Genomic DNA, 15,423 nt, shown 5'->3' with positions numbered 1-15,423 from the left:
GTCACCAGTTTGTAGTGTGCTGATAGCTTAATTTCCAGTCCACAGATAGGAGAGACTGGGACTGTAAATAAACTTTTTTTTCCCATGACATAGATTAGTCCCAAATAATGATAATTTTGAGGGAGTGGCTTTTAGAAGGAGGCCTGAAGTTGTTGCCAACAGCGTTTGTGAATCCAGTTTCCTTGTTACTGTGCAGCTTTATTTTTACAGTATCTTTAGTCTTCTAGTCCTAGACCTGTACTGATTGCTATGCCGATGCCTTTGTAAGATGTCTGCTTGTGTGCTTACGGTCTTGCCGAGACCTGTCCCATTTAGTCATGCTGGTATGCAATCCCCTTGTTTGGAGGTTTATTGGATTTGAAAGCATGGTCGGGAAATCTCAGTTATGTAAAACCTAATTATGAAAACAGACAAAGCCCCATTAATTGTTTGCTGGACCTCAGAGTTCGCTGGGGGATGGAGGACTTCCAAGAACGAGGATTCCTCTGGGTTCTGTTGGAGAGAAAATGCTTCTCTGCTGTTGCGTTGGAGGACAGGTTGAAACATCTCTACACACACACACACACACAAACTACGTAGTGATGCTTTCTCTCTTGCTACAGCGCCCACAATTCAGCTTTCAAATGCACGCACTGGTCATGCCACAGTTGGTGTTTTCGACATTAGACTCAGTGAAAAGTCAACAGGCTGTTGCATCAATGTTTTAATAACTAGTTAGAAGAAAAGTTTCACAGCTTCAAAAACAGCACATTGCTAAATGCCACACTATACGCAACTGTATGTTATTACATCAGCATTGTCAATTGAGCATCTTCTTTCACATGATCGTCACATCACATGGAAAGTGAAATTGAAGTGTTTCCATTGTTCATGGTAACCTGATCAACACAATTTCAGTTCTACATTAAGAGCAGGAAATGTCCAAGTCAGAAGCAGGAAATTGTTAATTAACAAGGGAATATTTTTGCCTCTGTGTTGTTTTTCCATAACCTGCAACAGACAGAATATAAACATCCAGAAAATAAGCACCTCAGTGTTAGTATTACTTACTCAGCTGACCAATCTGCTCTGCATATTTAACAACAAAGAAAATAAATATATTTTAATTTTCACTGAACTTCTTTGAAATAAATAAATAAAATAGGATTTAGTCATAAAAAGTGCAGAGCTGTTATGTGTCTTTCTGATATAAAGACAGTATTCTAGTGTCCACTAATATTTCTCTGGTGACACGCCAATGGCCCTCAACTGGTGAACCAACTATTGCCAACTTACAAAACCAACTCACGTTAGCTGTTAAGCTAATTATCATAAACTCCTGAGTCTTGAGGTATTACAAAGCTACAGTTTTTCATCCTATTACAACATTCCTGTTTAAATAAGTCATACGTAACGTATAACATTTTATTCTTACTATACATATCTCCCAATACAATAATTCTTTCATCTATAGGTTTCAGTTTTTTTTCAAATGTGTTGTTGAACTTGTAAAATGACATCAAATCACAAAGCTGCTTTATGTAACACATTTTATAACACTTCATTTTTTGATGAGGACGGAATAAAGGGAACAGTGCTGACTAACAAAAGCATAGACGTATCAAAATGACAGGAGATAAGAGGATTGTAAATTGCCAAAGATATTGCATCTGCACCCTCTGGATATTTTTTACAACAAAGCAAACCTCCAAGTTTCTCCTTTTGTCAACAAACTTTGACAGACAGACCAGTGTAAGTCCCAGGATTATGAATAACACAATCATCCTTGGGCGTCACCGTCGTCCACTGGACCTCTGCTGGTGCCGAGGTCGTCTTTGGTCTTTTGGATGCAGGTGAAAATCTCCTTGAAGAGAGCCTTGTACTCGGGCTGCTGGCCGTCAAGAACCACTGTCGGATCAGACGGAGCAGCAGACGACCGGCGGCGGCGGGTCCGGCTGCTCGCTAAGGGACCGTTGGGCGTCTGCACGGCTTTATGGCTTGGCCCGTCTGCCTGCTGGCACCGCCGCAGCAGCTCTTCATACTTCACCTAAACAACAGACGTATTTTAGGGAAGTGCATACATTTTCTTTAACTGTGGCTTTTTGAAAAAAATCATTGAATTTTGCAACAAACTCTCTAACGTAGAAAAAAAAAATACATTTTCCTGAATATTGATCATACATAAATTGTACTGGACATGCTATGCATACGCCACCTGCAGTGCGCTGTACTGTGCATCCACCTCGTTTAGCAGAGAGATGCCCCTCTGTTTCACCGCCTCCGCTCGCCTTATACACAGCTGCTCGTGACCGCGGCGAATCTCGTCTGCGCTCGCCGCTCTCAAAACGCTGTCGCTGTTGCACATCTGCCGGATGTATTGTCTCTGCTCCTCGTCCTTTTCTACCTTCTGCTCGATCTCGTCCTGCCCTGGGCTGGGTCTGTCTTCTGAGGCAAAGAATACTTCATCAGGCAGCAGCAGCTGCTCCGGTCTTCTGATACTGGGGGAGATTGGAGGGGGACAAGGAGGTGTAAGTCTCAAGTATTTTGAGGAATATTTACACCTATTATAGGTCTGTTCTTGTGCTGTACGTCAAATGTTGTATCACTAATAATTTGACAATTTGAATCTGGTTTGTAAATACAGTAAGTTAGGCCTACCTGTTGGCACGGTCAGCGCGCCACAGAAGCCGCAGCTGCTCCACTTCGGCCTCCAGCTCCTTCTTCCTGGCTCGGCAGCCGGCCAGCGAGTCCAACCGCTGCTCCAGGCCTCTGTTCTCCCTGGAAGTCAACTCACTCTCTTGCTCTGCAGCCTCCCTGCAGCTCCGCTCCACAGCTATCTGGCTCTGAAGGGTCTGGACGGAGCGCTGGAGAGCTGCGTTCTCCCCCTCCGGGTCTTGGCGTCTGTCTCTGTCATAGAAAGAGCCCTGCAGGGACCAGAGTCCATCCACGCGCGGACCATCGTGGGCCGGATGCCTGAGCCGGGAAACGGAAATGTCAATAAATGTGTGAAAATAGCACTTCAAAACAAACTCACAATACATGAATAGTTTCATACAGAGGTGTAGCCAAGGGGATCATTTTTAGTTTGGCCTTCTTTTACAGTTTCAGTTTAATTCACTAACTAAAACCTCAATTAACAGTGTCTCATAGCGAGTGATCTGTAGGGTTTTTTCCCCCCTGGGTTTTGTCTTTCTACTCAGATTTTGTCTTATTGTTTTGTTGGAGGTTGTCGGGGACTCGGCAACTTCATAGGGAGACCACTTAGGGCTGAAAAAACAAATTCACCTCCCCCACATGCTATTCTTTTAGGGTCAGCAAAAATCATTTAATCTATGCTTTTAATGCAGTAAAGGAAAGTGCTGAGATTATTCATCATAAAGTGTTAGATCTCCATCAAGGAAACTAAAGGGTTAATGCATTTATTAAGCAGCATTTAAAATGTTGGTTATAGTAATAATAATTTAATATACTATACTCATAATATGCTATTTACTAGACCTCTTGCTTCATTGTTTGCACTGCTGAAACGCCCCTTGGGAGCTGCCATGACACATTTTCTGTGTACATATATACAGAAACATAGGAGGCTTACTACTACATTTTAGGTTAACAATTGTTTTGTTGAGTAACAAACAATAAGAGTATAACAGTATAACAATAACAGTTGTGTGTATGCTAGTACGCTGGTGACAATATTGGAGGATTAACCTCCTCCTCCTTTGGATTATGTCTAAAGGGGGACGTCTGGTCGGGCTCTGGGTGACCTGTAGGTGTCCAGTCAGCATACAAGGGGCTGAGACAGCAGTGCGCTGAGGTTAAGAGATGATCACACAGGAACACTTACTAGTGTTCCTGTAATGGTTGGTAAATATGTGTCATCACTACTGTGACTTTATTTCACAATATTGTCTGGATCTACCGCACATTTTCCCTCTCTGAAAATAGTCCCTCTGTCTCATCCTGCGGTTCTGCTATTAGCACTGTCCACCAGAATATGTGCACTGACTCACACACACATGAAATACCTGTCATGGTGTAAGTCATACAGCTCTTTGAGGCAGGACACACTCTGTGCTCCCAGGTGGCGTCGCTGCTCTGCCAGCTCTCTTTTGTTTCGCTCCGCCTGGGCAGTCTTCAGCTCCTCCACCTGGGTCTGCAGGTCCTCCATGTAGGTCTGAAGCCCTTCGATAGTCTCTGTCAGACTGACGGGAAGAGAAGAATGTGGCTCTGAGGTTCTGCACTCAGTCAAATGATTGATATCCAATTATGCAAAATGTAATTTAAAAGACAAATTAACTGGCAGACGGACCTGTGGATCTTCTGCTGGGCCAGGCGGCTGTCCTGCACTAGCCTCAGGTTGCCTTGCTCCAGATCTCGGGCGGCCACGTCTAGCTGCTCGTACACTCTGGCGTGCTGGTCGTTCATCTGACGCAGCAGGTCCACCTGCTTGTTCAGGTGCTGGTGAATAAGGGAGGGAAATAACAAAGATTTAACTTAAGGTTCATTAATAGATACACGTGTATTAAATCAATTAGTCTGCAATGGTCAGGTAAAACGAATGTGCATGTTTTCTATGTTTTGTATAATTGCAGACCGAATATTTTTATGGTTCTGAGCTGTTGCACCAATAAAAAAAGATATTTGAAGACGTTGAGCCTTGGAAAATAGTATTGGACTTTTAAATTTTTTATTTTGAAGCCGTTTAGTTATTTAAAACCTCTTTAAAACTTACCCATAGAAAAGAAAGAAGCAAGTTTTACACTCACATTTGGTTTTATATCCCAAGCCAATATATTTTATTACCGAACAAACAAAGGCTTCCTTAGAAGCAAAGAGCTGCCAACTAAGGGCCTTTAAAAGGAGAAATATAACATGAGTCTGTGAGCTATATTGCATGGTGGACAAGAATGTACCCATTACCGAAAAAAGATGTTTCTGCAATAGCCCCCGTCTCTTCTTTAAACTAAATGACTTTTCTCTGGTAGAGATCAATGCAACCATCTATCTAGTGTAGCAGCACAGCCCCTGTATCCTTGAGACTGTCATTAGTGCAGTGGGTAGCACCAGTGGCGGACGCTGCGTGAGGATGAGGGTCAGAGAGACGTATGGGGATTAACATATCAACCTCAATAGGCCCTCTAACTACCGTAAACAAATTAAGGCTCTTATCTTTGTTGGCCTGATTAAGGCCATGTGCTCGAACTAATATAGATCATTCAGCACTGTCTTCATATGCCAAAAATAAATGTCTGAGCTCTGAAACAAAAGACCTAATTGTGTTTATTTATAACCTGAGAACTCCCAGGTAAAACTAGATCCATGCTCTGCTGTATGAAGGTAGACTGACATAACTGCCAGACAGTTTGATCTTCTATTGATTTTGGGATTATATATGAATAAAAAAAATAAAAAAATACAACGTTTTGTAAATATTTGTTACTTGAACCGTGTCCAAGGTGGCAAATAAGGTGGTGAAAGTTTTCCTATAATTAGGTAGACGAACATCCTGCCAGGAGGCCGCACTCAGGCTCTCTACTGTAAATCAGACTGGTCAGGATTAGCTTTTACTCAAGCCTATTTAAAGGGGAGAGAAATTCACAATGACAGTGAAAGGGAAGGGACATTTTTCAGATCTCTCAACGGGGACTTCTCTCCCATTGGACTGTATACACACTACGTTTTTGCATAGTGAAATGGATATGCCTTCCTCAAAGCGAGTTTAGCGCTTCTGGAGCTTCAGGAACTCTTGATTAGTTCCCTCCTAACATTTATCACCTCTATCTCCTGCAGCTGCTCCTTGTTGGTGGAGTACATCTGCTGCAGGGCCTGCTCCAGCTCACAGTTCTGGTCCAGCAGGGTTTTCCCGAGCTCCGCTGCCAAGTGGAGATCTGTCAAAACACAGGAAAACATGTAAACACACGATACAAGACACTTCCAATGCCCAAACACAGGCAACGGATAGAACTAGATGTGTAAAGGGGGCGGGCACACACACACACACACCTACCTCTTTGTCTCATACAAAGAGGAATCTAAGGCATGCTTTGGGATCTCCTTGTGAACCGTTCTCCCACTAAACTCTGTTAAAAGTCTGGATATTTTCCAGCAACATTGCTGAATCGGCCTCTGAGCTGAAGTGAAGCATGACTTATGTGGGACTGCTTTAATAACAATGCAATGAAACCAAACATGTTTCACGCAATACGCAGTGTATGCCCAGTGATTTTGTTTTTACTCAGACACGTCACGTGGCGACCAAATAACAACCTTGATCCCTACTTTTAAAGTCCTTAGAGTTGGTAGCGGAGAGGAGGATGCTGCACAAACTGTTAATCCAAACAATAAAACAGTTATATGAAGCTCCTCTGTAAAATGCAACAGGAAGTCTCTCCTTCCTGCTGCCATCACTCAGTAGAACAAGACACATTTTTTCCCCTACAACTTGGACGAACTGCTCACTTGGTCAATAATGAACCCATAGTAGTTAATTAGGGCTGCCACTAATAGTTCTTTTCATTATTGATTCATCTGCCAATTATTTTCTTGATTGATTTGTCGTTTCCTAACTTCTGAAACATAGTAAGAAATTGGCATTTTTTTCTTGGTGAAATAGTTGCTGGTTGTTATTTGATTAAATCGACGAATAAGTTCAGTTCTATAATTTTTCTGTTGTTGATCTTTCCAATACTCTGTTGCACTTTTCGGACATTCCAAGAATCTGGCTGCATTTAGCTCTTTGTTATCTCATATCCCTGTATTGTAACACACATCTCTACCTGCGAGTACACACACAACGTATATTAGAATTACAAATAATCCTATTATGTAGGCAAGCGCAATCCCGGACCTTGAGACACAGGACATATTAGAGAGTCAGGTTCTAGTTTCATCAAAGTTATTTCTTCTTGTTCATGGTCATATTTTTTTTTTTGCATGATTAGTGTTACTTGCCTGCTGTAATTGCAATGTCTCTTGTGCGTTAATAAAGTACTCCACCTCTAATTATGTCTCTTTATCTCAAACCCAGTCCAGTTTGTGGACTTGTCAGCAGCATAGACACACATGAGAAGAAAGCATTTCAGAAAACAAACAACACAGGACCTGTGACAGCTGCAGGCAAACCTTGGCCACAGCCTTCAACACATGACTAGGTGTGAGTATGTATCACAAGTGTAGACGATAGACTTCAATCTAATTTCATCTCTGAGCCCATTAGAGCTTGTCATGTCATCATGTGCAGAGAAAACCAATATAATGAACTTACAAGCAACCACAGTAGCCTACTTCAACTGTTTATTTATTGTCAAACTTTTTAGCTGATGTGATAATAACACAGTTAATTAAATTATTCTGCTATCTGTATGCATCTGTCTATTCAGTAATAACACATCAGCCCAGCCGGTCAGACAGAGTTTAGTTTAGTTTAAGAGCCGAGCAGCTCTTACCATGTTCCAGATCGCGTGGGTCGTACCACGCCTCTCCATTCTTGTCAAAATCTTCCTCCAGAATCACGTCAGTTAACATTTTACAGCCGCCGGGTGAGTCTCTGTTTGGCGGCTCCACCTGAGAGAAACCTGACACGCAGGTGGGTGTTCAAATAAGCAGTCAGAAGTTGTCCGCCGTCCACCACCGTGCGTGGAGGAATGTAAACTACATCCTTGTCCCGGTGTGTGTGTGTGTGTGTGTTTGTGTGGGGCGTTAAGTCTGTTGTCTACCGCAACGTGGCAAATACACTCCAGCATCCGGCAGGTGGCAGATATAATTAAGATAAAAAAAACCCATTTATTTTAAAACCTATTTATTGTAACTGAATATTTAAATTATTTGTAATACGATTCACAATCAAGTTTTAAAGAAAAGCTTAACATGCTTTAAAATGTTTCCGTTTGTCTTATTTCCTGCTTCCGTTGACAGCCAACGGAAGCCTTGTCCACCAATCACGAAGCAGTAAATTGGTCCAAAGAACTCTTCTGACCAATCAGATGTTTGTTTGTTCTGTAGAATCACCCGCGCGCCTCCGCTGCAGCAGGAATCGAGTTTGACATGATTTCCATTTGAAACAGTTTCAGCACACAGTTAGTCGTGTCCTTACCGGGTAAAAAAAAAAAACATCGTGTCAACTAATAACTTCACTATGTTTGCTATTAACATGCTAAACAACAGCGTCACATAGTTATCAGAAGCGATAACATCTCGCTCCAGCCAGACCGACAGGTAACTTCATCGTTACCTGAGTTACCCGAGCAGTCGCGGAGAAGACAGCTGGCGCGGGGAGAATGGATGTAGTGCGACAGTCGATCAACTTTGGGCTCAATCCAGCAGCTGTGGCTTATTCTATGACCACACTGGGATCTGGCATGATAAACAACATCTTTAGCTTCTACTATGTCAAACTCTTTCTCAATAAGTACAAGATATCAGAGGGAGCATTCCACCAATCACAAGTGAGTGTTTTATCTTGACATAATGCTGTTAATAAATCCTGTTATACAATTAAACTCGTCCGGCCGAGGAGGAGGCATACAGTAGTGGAGACAGGATCCTGTACAACCAAGCCAACAACATTGTTCATTTTGGCAATAGTGATGTCTTCATGTTGGGTGTTTCATCCGGCCAGCTGTCCAAAACTCAAAGATAGTCAATTTACAATCATGCAAATTGGAGAAAAGCACAAAATCCTCACATTTGAGAAGCTGGAACGAGCTTCAAAAACAACTCTCTGTTGATCGACTTATCAGTAAACAGTTTGAGCACTACTTGAAACACTTAAATTAATATCTCCACAGGTGGTGTACATGGTGTGGAATGCAATCAATGACCCTCTTTTTGGCTACCTGCAAGATAACTCCAGGGTGCCCTGCTGCTCCCAGAGACGTCTCTCCATCCTGTATGGTGCTCCCCTATACTCACTGGCTTTTCTTATAGCCTGGTTCCCATGGCAGACCTACGCCCCCGGTGACTGGTTGAGCGGCGTACACTTGATGGTGGCGCTGTGTGCTTTTGACGCCATGCTGACTTTTGTGCTGCTGGCACAATGTGCGTTGTTTGCAGAGATCTCCAGCCACCATCAGAGCCGACTAAGACTTGTAAAGTACAGCCAGGTAAGGACTTTGTGTACCAAACGCTTCCACTGTCTTTCCTCTGTATGCCTCTGGAGCCGACAGGGTAACTGTTTATCCCTCTCATATCCTTCACTTTTTATTTCCCAGGTGGCTTCTCTCCTTGGCTCCTCCAGTGTCCTCTTCTGTGGTGTGTTGTCCAGTAACATGGAGGACTTTGCGTCCTTCCAAGCCTACACCGTGCTGATCGCTGTCGTGAGCTGTGTCTGCATGCTCTACACGGGCCTCCACAGTGCGAGCCGCTTTGATAACAAAGGATCTGAATCAGACGCACTGGAGTCTCCTGACCAGACTTCCCATCAATCAGGCTTTTCCTTCTCCATGTTAACAACTTTGACATGGCAAATTCTGAGCAACAGGGACTTCCGGCTTTTTGTGTGCATGAACTTCTTCCAGGTTTTTGTGTTGGCTTTCTTCAATAATTTTACCATGATATTTGCTGAGCACCTGATTCCTCCAGATGTGCTTCCATCACTGGCCAAGAGCATCATGTACGGAGCGGGATTCATCTGTCCACAGGTATTTGTCCCTCAGTGGCTTTTTGTGTCCATTTGTCCTCCCGTTACCTCAAAGGACCATACTTACTGTTACAACATAGCTCATGGATACGATGCTTCTAGGCAGCCCACTCTCAAACTCGGAGCTCAGAGCTCTGTACAATCACCTGAATGCAACAGCCAGAACATATTTGTCATACTACTTTATGTTTATGTGCTGTTCCTGACCCCTTTTCTCCGTCCCAGCTGTTAGTATTGAGCTGTCAGAGTCTGCTCCATGATGTTGGCTACTACCGGATAATCCTCTTCACCTTCTACATGGAAGCTGGAATGGCAGCTGTGATGCTCGCACTCGGTCCTCAGCACTACTATTTTATGGCATTTTTCCTCACCGCTAACATGTAAGAGGTCATACAACTGTTATTCTAACACTCTTTCTCTTTTTCTTATAATTACAGTTCATTATGACTGCACTTTGATTGAGTTATGCCTTCAGTCTCTCCCTTATCTTCTATGCAGGGTCATAATACAGGCAGCCTTCAGTCTTTTTGGCTTGGCTTTGGCTGACATCATTGACACAGACCTGCAGAAGTACAAGCGCAGGTAAAACATAATTATCAGCATACGTCCACAAACTCGGTCATTCGTCACATACAAATTTACAGCACGTCATCAGACAATAAACATGAAATTAGGCAATAGCATATTTTTGTTAGCAGTGCCAAATGATCTATCTAATGAAGCCAATCCATCATGTTGTTATTTATTTTATAATCAAACATATTCCTGTATCATATTTTGCCTTCTCTACAGTTCCCCTCTCTCCTCCATGGTCTTTGGGACGAATGCTCTGTTCACTAAGCCGGCTCAGTCTCTAGCCCCAATGATGGTGCTCAATATCCTCAACCAGTTTGGATATGAACAGCTGAAGGACGCTGGAAGGGATTCAAATATAAGGTAAGTCTGACAAAAAAAAACACACACAGTAAAGCAGTTATTTTTATGGATTGTTGATGGTAACCATTCTGTTGTAGTACTAATTCAGTATTAAGTAATATGCGTTTGCTCCCCTAGGCTTAGCCATAATCTTTATTTATATTATAAGACCATCTCCCAAAGCATGCCTTCAGTGTTCAGTTTCTATATTATGAAACTTAACTTCCAGTAAATTGATTTGTGATGGATTGAAAGCAACTTTTGGAGGATGGGTTCACTCTTTTTCAGGTGTGTCTTAAGAGAATAGTCGGGTGCCCATATGAACACTGTAACAGGTTTTGCTTGCTGTAATCATTCCCCCGGTTCATACTGGCTAATAAGAGCTAAAGCCTCATGTAAACTCGGATAAACTTTGGAATATATTTTTGTGTAGCAGTAGAGGACTGTGGATTTTGTCATCTTTTTACTTTGGGACCACATCAGGAATTGATCTCTTCACAGCCAGCATGACCAGAAGGAATTATTACAGCCAGCCAAAACAGTTTCACTGTACACATGGGCACCTTGTAATTTCATTTTACAAAAATATTAACCTTTCAATTGGGTTTCAAAGGAATGGGAGCCAGCTTCACCCTGGAAGCAGCAGTGGGAAAGCCAATCTATAAACCTTTATTATACTTATAAAATGAACATTTGTAATGTAAAGTATACATATCTTAGTGAGTGTGGTCCTTATTAAAATCATTGATCTTAATGGTTGGTGATTTTAAAGCTCAGACACTTTGAAGTAACAGCAGTTGCCTTTTTCCCCATCAAGTTTATTTTCAACTGAATACATGTCGGTAACTAAGTCTTTATTTTCAAAGGTCACCTGTAATTGTTGATTGTTGCATAACATTGTGCAGCAAGGGAAATGGTGTAATCTAAATTGCAGCAGTTCTAAATAAATATAAGCATACAAACACTTGAACCAAATGTCTCCTTGTTTGCAGCGCCTCAGAGAGTCTCCATAGTGTCATGTTCTACTTGGTGTGTCTGGTGCCCATGTGTGTCGCCGCTCTGCAAGCACTCGCTTGGAGGCCGTTCTCCATACGCAACAGTCACACGGTTGACACAAAATACGTTGACGGCTGACTTCAATATTTTAGTGTTCAAAGGAAGCCTGTTGCTATTTCTTCGGCTGGGATTTGAGGAAATTCTTTATGGCCAAGTATGAGATTACGTTCCTTCTTTCACTGTATATTCCAGGATTATACTGTGTGTGTGGGTGTGTGTGGGTGTGGGTGGGTGGGTGTGTGTGGGTGTGGGTGGGTGGGTGGGTGGGTGTGTATAGCTACAGCTAATTAACAGGAACATCCTGCATGATTGTTGTGCTCTTTAATAAAGGACCAATACCTCAGAAGGTATGTGAAACATACTGTTTTGTTCTTAATAGAGGAACTGTACTTTGAAACTGAATGTAAATTAAGATAGTCTTGACAATAAGTGTTTCATACTGTGAAAAATACAAGTATCTTTCATTAATGGTAACAGCCAATACAAATTCTTTTTTAAAAAAAAGCTTTAGCAGCTAAAGGTCTACCTCCAACATTTGGTTATATATGATTAGTTGCTTCAGTGCATTTTTGCTTTAAACATGAGCAAAATTAGCAGTTGTAGATTTAATTCCTGCCATGCTCCAAAATACAGTGATTCAACTTGATGGTCTGATATGCATTTATTTGATCGATCTGTGGGGCCTTATGCAGACCTGTGTGTCACTGTAAATTATAACCAATACTTGAGGAGAGCTTAAATGTTTTACGTCAAAACGCGGCTCACACCACTCAGGCTGAATCATAGGAGATAGAAGGCAGAAAGGGAAGAATTCACACGCACTATGACCAAAGGATGTTTGAGTGAATGGTATAAATCCAAAATTTCATATCACAGCTTTAATGTGTAAAAATGCACATTGACATGTAAACATCCTCTTTGACTTCATAAAGTACATTCTAACGTTAACTGTCTGGATTGTTTCTGTTGGTATTTGCATAAAAGTTATTGTACAGAATATGACACCGCAAGATGCTTCACAAACACATCAAGTTGAATTATTGCCTTACTGTAAGTTTATCAGTTGATGATCGTTTTTCAGAGCAAAAGCCACTTCAGCATCAAAAGTACAACCTTTTGCTCTATACTACTGCCACTGCTATTCTATGTAAATAGATCAGTAATGTGCCTCTAATGTCATTACGTTGTTTAAAATGATTTTATGTTTTATGTACAGTGTTCTTGCTTAATAATGCGTTTGTACACAACTATTACCAGAATGTTGAGACAAGTTTGTGATTCACAAATATATAGAAGGAATTAACTTGAGGAATTAAAATCATGTGACTCTGCTGGATTTCTGAATTGAACTGGATTTTCTTTATTTCTTTTCCCATGTAAACACTGCCCTGTTTTTTTTAAAAAAGGTTGAAGGTGCTCCCACATTAATTACAATCAACAGAACATAAATAAAACTATAATGCCTTCAGAGAGAGTCTGTCTGTCCATCACTGCTGAAACTGGAAAATTGTTTGTTGTGGTTGTTATGTCTCACTTCATGAGAAAAGGTGAGCAAGCACTCGATTAACTTGCAGCCTTTGATGATTTGCTCCCTTCCTCTGTCACATAATGGCGTCCTCTGTCAGGTGGTTCATGGCATCAGAATTTCCACTCGACCCTGATGATGGAGGTCTGAGTCGTTTAATATCCTTTTATGACACCTAAACATTTTGATAGACGTCATCAGTTGAGGTCTTGAACTCCGTGCTTGCAGCCTGCAACGAGATTCAATTACATGTGAAAATGACGGTAAGACTACATATGTGCTGTAACACAAGCTATGCAGAAGTGTCTCGCTTACTCAATCTGTCTGTCTGACTCAATCGAACCGCAACATGCTGCAACATTATTTACCTCAGCTTGAGGACGGTTTCTGCTCACAGTTTTTTTGCCTTTGTCCAATTTCCCTTTGCTGTACATTTCTTGAAGCACATCACCAAACTGTGCTGTTTTAGTTGAGTTTTTCTGTTTGGAAAGTTAAGAACAAATTTGTTACAAACCAGAGATATTTAGAGATTTTTTTTTTCTTCTAGGTGTTAAGAAAAGCTGGTCAACAACTGCTTTGTCATTTGTGGTGTTGTAAGAGCCTTTTCTGGCCAGTAGTTCACACAGGCGTTGGTTCCTGTTCCTGTTTCTGCTTCTGTTTTACCCCGTTTTGTAAACACATCAAACACAAATGAAAGAAAATCAAGTAGTTATTTCTAACCTTGTCAGTTTTGCGCACACTTCTGCAGACGCTCATATTGCAGCCACACTGGAACAGAGAGGAACACACATTTCACAACAGCACATTTTCGGTGTTCCGTCTCATTTGTATGAACTTCGATAGATCTTAACAATACACCACATTTTAAATGAATATCTGAATGTATTTTACCTTCTTTATCATAAGTGCCACTACTGTCGTGCTGTAGATGGCCAAGAGGGCAAATGATACCCATATAATGGGCTTCATCATTGTTCTTTTTTGTTCTGAAAACAAAAGAAAATCTGTCTCTCCCAATTCATCTTAAATCAACACATCTGAGCCTCACCTGTAATTTTAGACTCTTACCCCTAACCACAAGAGTTGTACCCAACCCTACATATTGGGCGCCTTGTGCTGGGTTTTCTCTCGATACTGCACAGTGGTAGATCCCGCTGTCATTAACGTGAAGTGACTTGATGTTTAAAGATGCTCCGTCCAGGCTGTACCTGTGATTATCGCCATTCAGGTTGAGACGGAGATGGCAGTTTTCCTTAAAGGTAAACCACTCATAATGCAGGCTGGCTGAACAAGGTGGACTGACGATACACTTGAGAACAGCAAATTGTCCGGGTTTCCACCACATCATCTTGTTTGGCTGTGATAAGCAGCTCTCTAGAATGAATAGACGAGACATTTAACAGATGAAACGTTCATTTTCTAGCCCAAAATGTTTCAGAGAAACCACAAAACTACTGTTGAAAAGAAGCTGTTATGCCCAATTCTTATTGCTTATGTTGAAAAAATGTATTCCCTAAAAAAAAAACATGATTCCCTAAAGGACTAATATACATGATGCTAAAAAAGACATCTTACCCGTTACTGGCAGGTAGCTGAGCAGGAGAGAGAACCAAACCAACCGGTCCATGTCGGAGGCTTGGCAGTTTGTGAATGATCTCATTATTACTTGCATGAAGCTGACAACATGGGAAGTGGGTATATTGCACTTCCTCTAGACTTTGTTCCTACTTATTTTCCTATCTTTTGCAACTCAATGGTAACGCTTTGGATTTTCATAAACATGAGGCATTTAATTGTGTTTGTAGTAAAATTACATGATAACGATGGTAAAATAAACAACGATTTATGATATCAAGTGCAAATAGATTTACAGATGAATGAATGGTCAGAATGATGACATTTTTATGTCATACAGTAAATCAGCCTGTTATCGCCAAATATGAACAACATTTTCTGTAAGAAGTAAGAAGTGAACCATCATCTCTGTGTGCAGGCGATGGAGCAATCTAGGAAAGGAGTAAATTCAGAAAGCAATATGTAATGTAGTGAAATGTTGATACAGCTGAGCAAACTTTTTAAGGGGGTAAAAGACAACTAAATATCTAGATTGGTTTGCTATATATATACACATATATATATATATTATAATATATAATTAAATACACAGTGAAGCTGGGGCTTTTACCGGGCCCCTATAGCCTATAGGACCCCACTTTGCCCAATTGGAAAACCATCTTTAATGACTTGGCAGCATATTAGCATTAGGGCTCTGATGTTGATAATATAAAGCTGCAGCACAAAAAAAATGCAA

At 41.3% G+C, this 15,423-nt stretch overlaps 3 protein-coding genes across 5 annotated transcripts; 1 reads left to right on the top strand and 2 right to left on the bottom strand.

The window, feature by feature from the left end:
• Positions 1-261: 261 nt before the first annotated feature.
• On the bottom strand, positions 262-7,850 carry cdr2a (cerebellar degeneration-related protein 2a). Of its 2 annotated transcripts, none has more exons than XM_031872305.1 (7): positions 7,425-7,850; positions 5,755-5,867; positions 4,289-4,437; positions 4,005-4,181; positions 2,638-2,952; positions 2,195-2,477; positions 262-2,026 (listed from the first exon to the last, which is right to left on the bottom strand). In XM_031872305.1, the coding sequence occupies exons 1-7, from the start codon at positions 7,501-7,503 to the stop codon at positions 1,760-1,762; spliced, it is 1,383 nt and encodes a 460-aa protein (XP_031728165.1). In that variant the 5' UTR covers positions 7,504-7,850; the 3' UTR covers positions 262-1,759. The 2 variants fall into 2 exon arrangements, with proteins under 2 accessions (XP_031728165.1, XP_031728166.1); XM_031872306.1 differs by having other exon boundaries at positions 2,222-2,477.
• A 148-nt stretch (positions 7,851-7,998) lies between these two features.
• mfsd13al (major facilitator superfamily domain containing 13a-like) lies at positions 7,999-11,795 on the top strand. The gene is made up of 7 exons (XM_031872237.1): positions 7,999-8,423; positions 8,766-9,080; positions 9,189-9,617; positions 9,842-9,996; positions 10,115-10,198; positions 10,409-10,552; positions 11,524-11,795. Exons 1-7 carry the CDS (start codon positions 8,256-8,258, stop codon positions 11,663-11,665), a joined length of 1,437 nt encoding a protein of 478 aa, XP_031728097.1. The 5' UTR covers positions 7,999-8,255; the 3' UTR covers positions 11,666-11,795.
• An 81-nt stretch (positions 11,796-11,876) lies between these two features.
• LOC116397081 (uncharacterized) lies at positions 11,877-14,753 on the bottom strand. Of its 2 annotated transcripts, XM_031872228.1 has the most exons (6): positions 14,688-14,753; positions 14,181-14,486; positions 14,004-14,098; positions 13,833-13,880; positions 13,481-13,591; positions 11,877-13,341 (listed from the first exon to the last, which is right to left on the bottom strand). In XM_031872228.1, exons 1-6 carry the CDS (start codon positions 14,737-14,739, stop codon positions 13,288-13,290), a joined length of 666 nt encoding a protein of 221 aa, XP_031728088.1. In that variant the 5' UTR covers positions 14,740-14,753; the 3' UTR covers positions 11,877-13,287. The 2 variants fall into 2 exon arrangements, with proteins under 2 accessions (XP_031728088.1, XP_031728087.1); XM_031872227.1 differs by lacking the exon at positions 11,877-13,341 and having other exon boundaries at positions 13,357-13,591.
• Between the last annotated feature and the right edge of the window lie 670 nt (positions 14,754-15,423).

This window comes from Anarrhichthys ocellatus, unplaced genomic scaffold, assembly GCF_004355925.1.
Source record: "Anarrhichthys ocellatus isolate YVR2014 unplaced genomic scaffold, GSC_Weel_1.0 scaffold62, whole genome shotgun sequence".
NCBI lineage: Eukaryota > Metazoa > Chordata > Actinopteri > Perciformes > Anarhichadidae > Anarrhichthys > Anarrhichthys ocellatus.
Note: the sequence above shows the minus strand (reverse complement) of the source record. Positions and strands in the feature narration are given on the sequence as shown.

Coding starts and splice junctions, on each gene's coding strand:
- mfsd13al (XM_031872237.1), top strand. CDS start 8,256: ATGGATGTAGTGCGACAGTCGATCAACTTTGGGCTCAATCCAGCAGCT. Junction 8,424..8,765: donor GAGCATTCCACCAATCACAA/GTGAGTGTTTTA, acceptor ATATCTCCACAG/GTGGTGTACATGGTGTGGAA. Junction 9,618..9,841: donor CGGGATTCATCTGTCCACAG/GTATTTGTCCCT, acceptor TCTCCGTCCCAG/CTGTTAGTATTGAGCTGTCA.
- LOC116397081 (XM_031872227.1), bottom strand. CDS start 14,739: ATGGACCGGTTGGTTTGGTTCTCTCTCCTGCTCAGCTACCTGCCAGTA. Junction 14,487..14,687: donor CAGCTACCTGCCAGTAACGG/GTAAGATGTCTT, acceptor TATTCATTCTAG/AGAGCTGCTTATCACAGCCA. Junction 14,099..14,180: donor TACAACTCTTGTGGTTAGGG/GTAAGAGTCTAA, acceptor TTTTGTTTTCAG/AACAAAAAAGAACAATGATG.
- cdr2a (XM_031872305.1), bottom strand. CDS start 7,503: ATGTTAACTGACGTGATTCTGGAGGAAGATTTTGACAAGAATGGAGAG. Junction 4,438..5,754: donor AGCAGCTGCAGGAGATAGAG/GTGATAAATGTT, acceptor CTTATTCACCAG/CACCTGAACAAGCAGGTGGA. Junction 4,182..4,288: donor GCCCAGCAGAAGATCCACAG/GTCCGTCTGCCA, acceptor TCTTCCCGTCAG/TCTGACAGAGACTATCGAAG.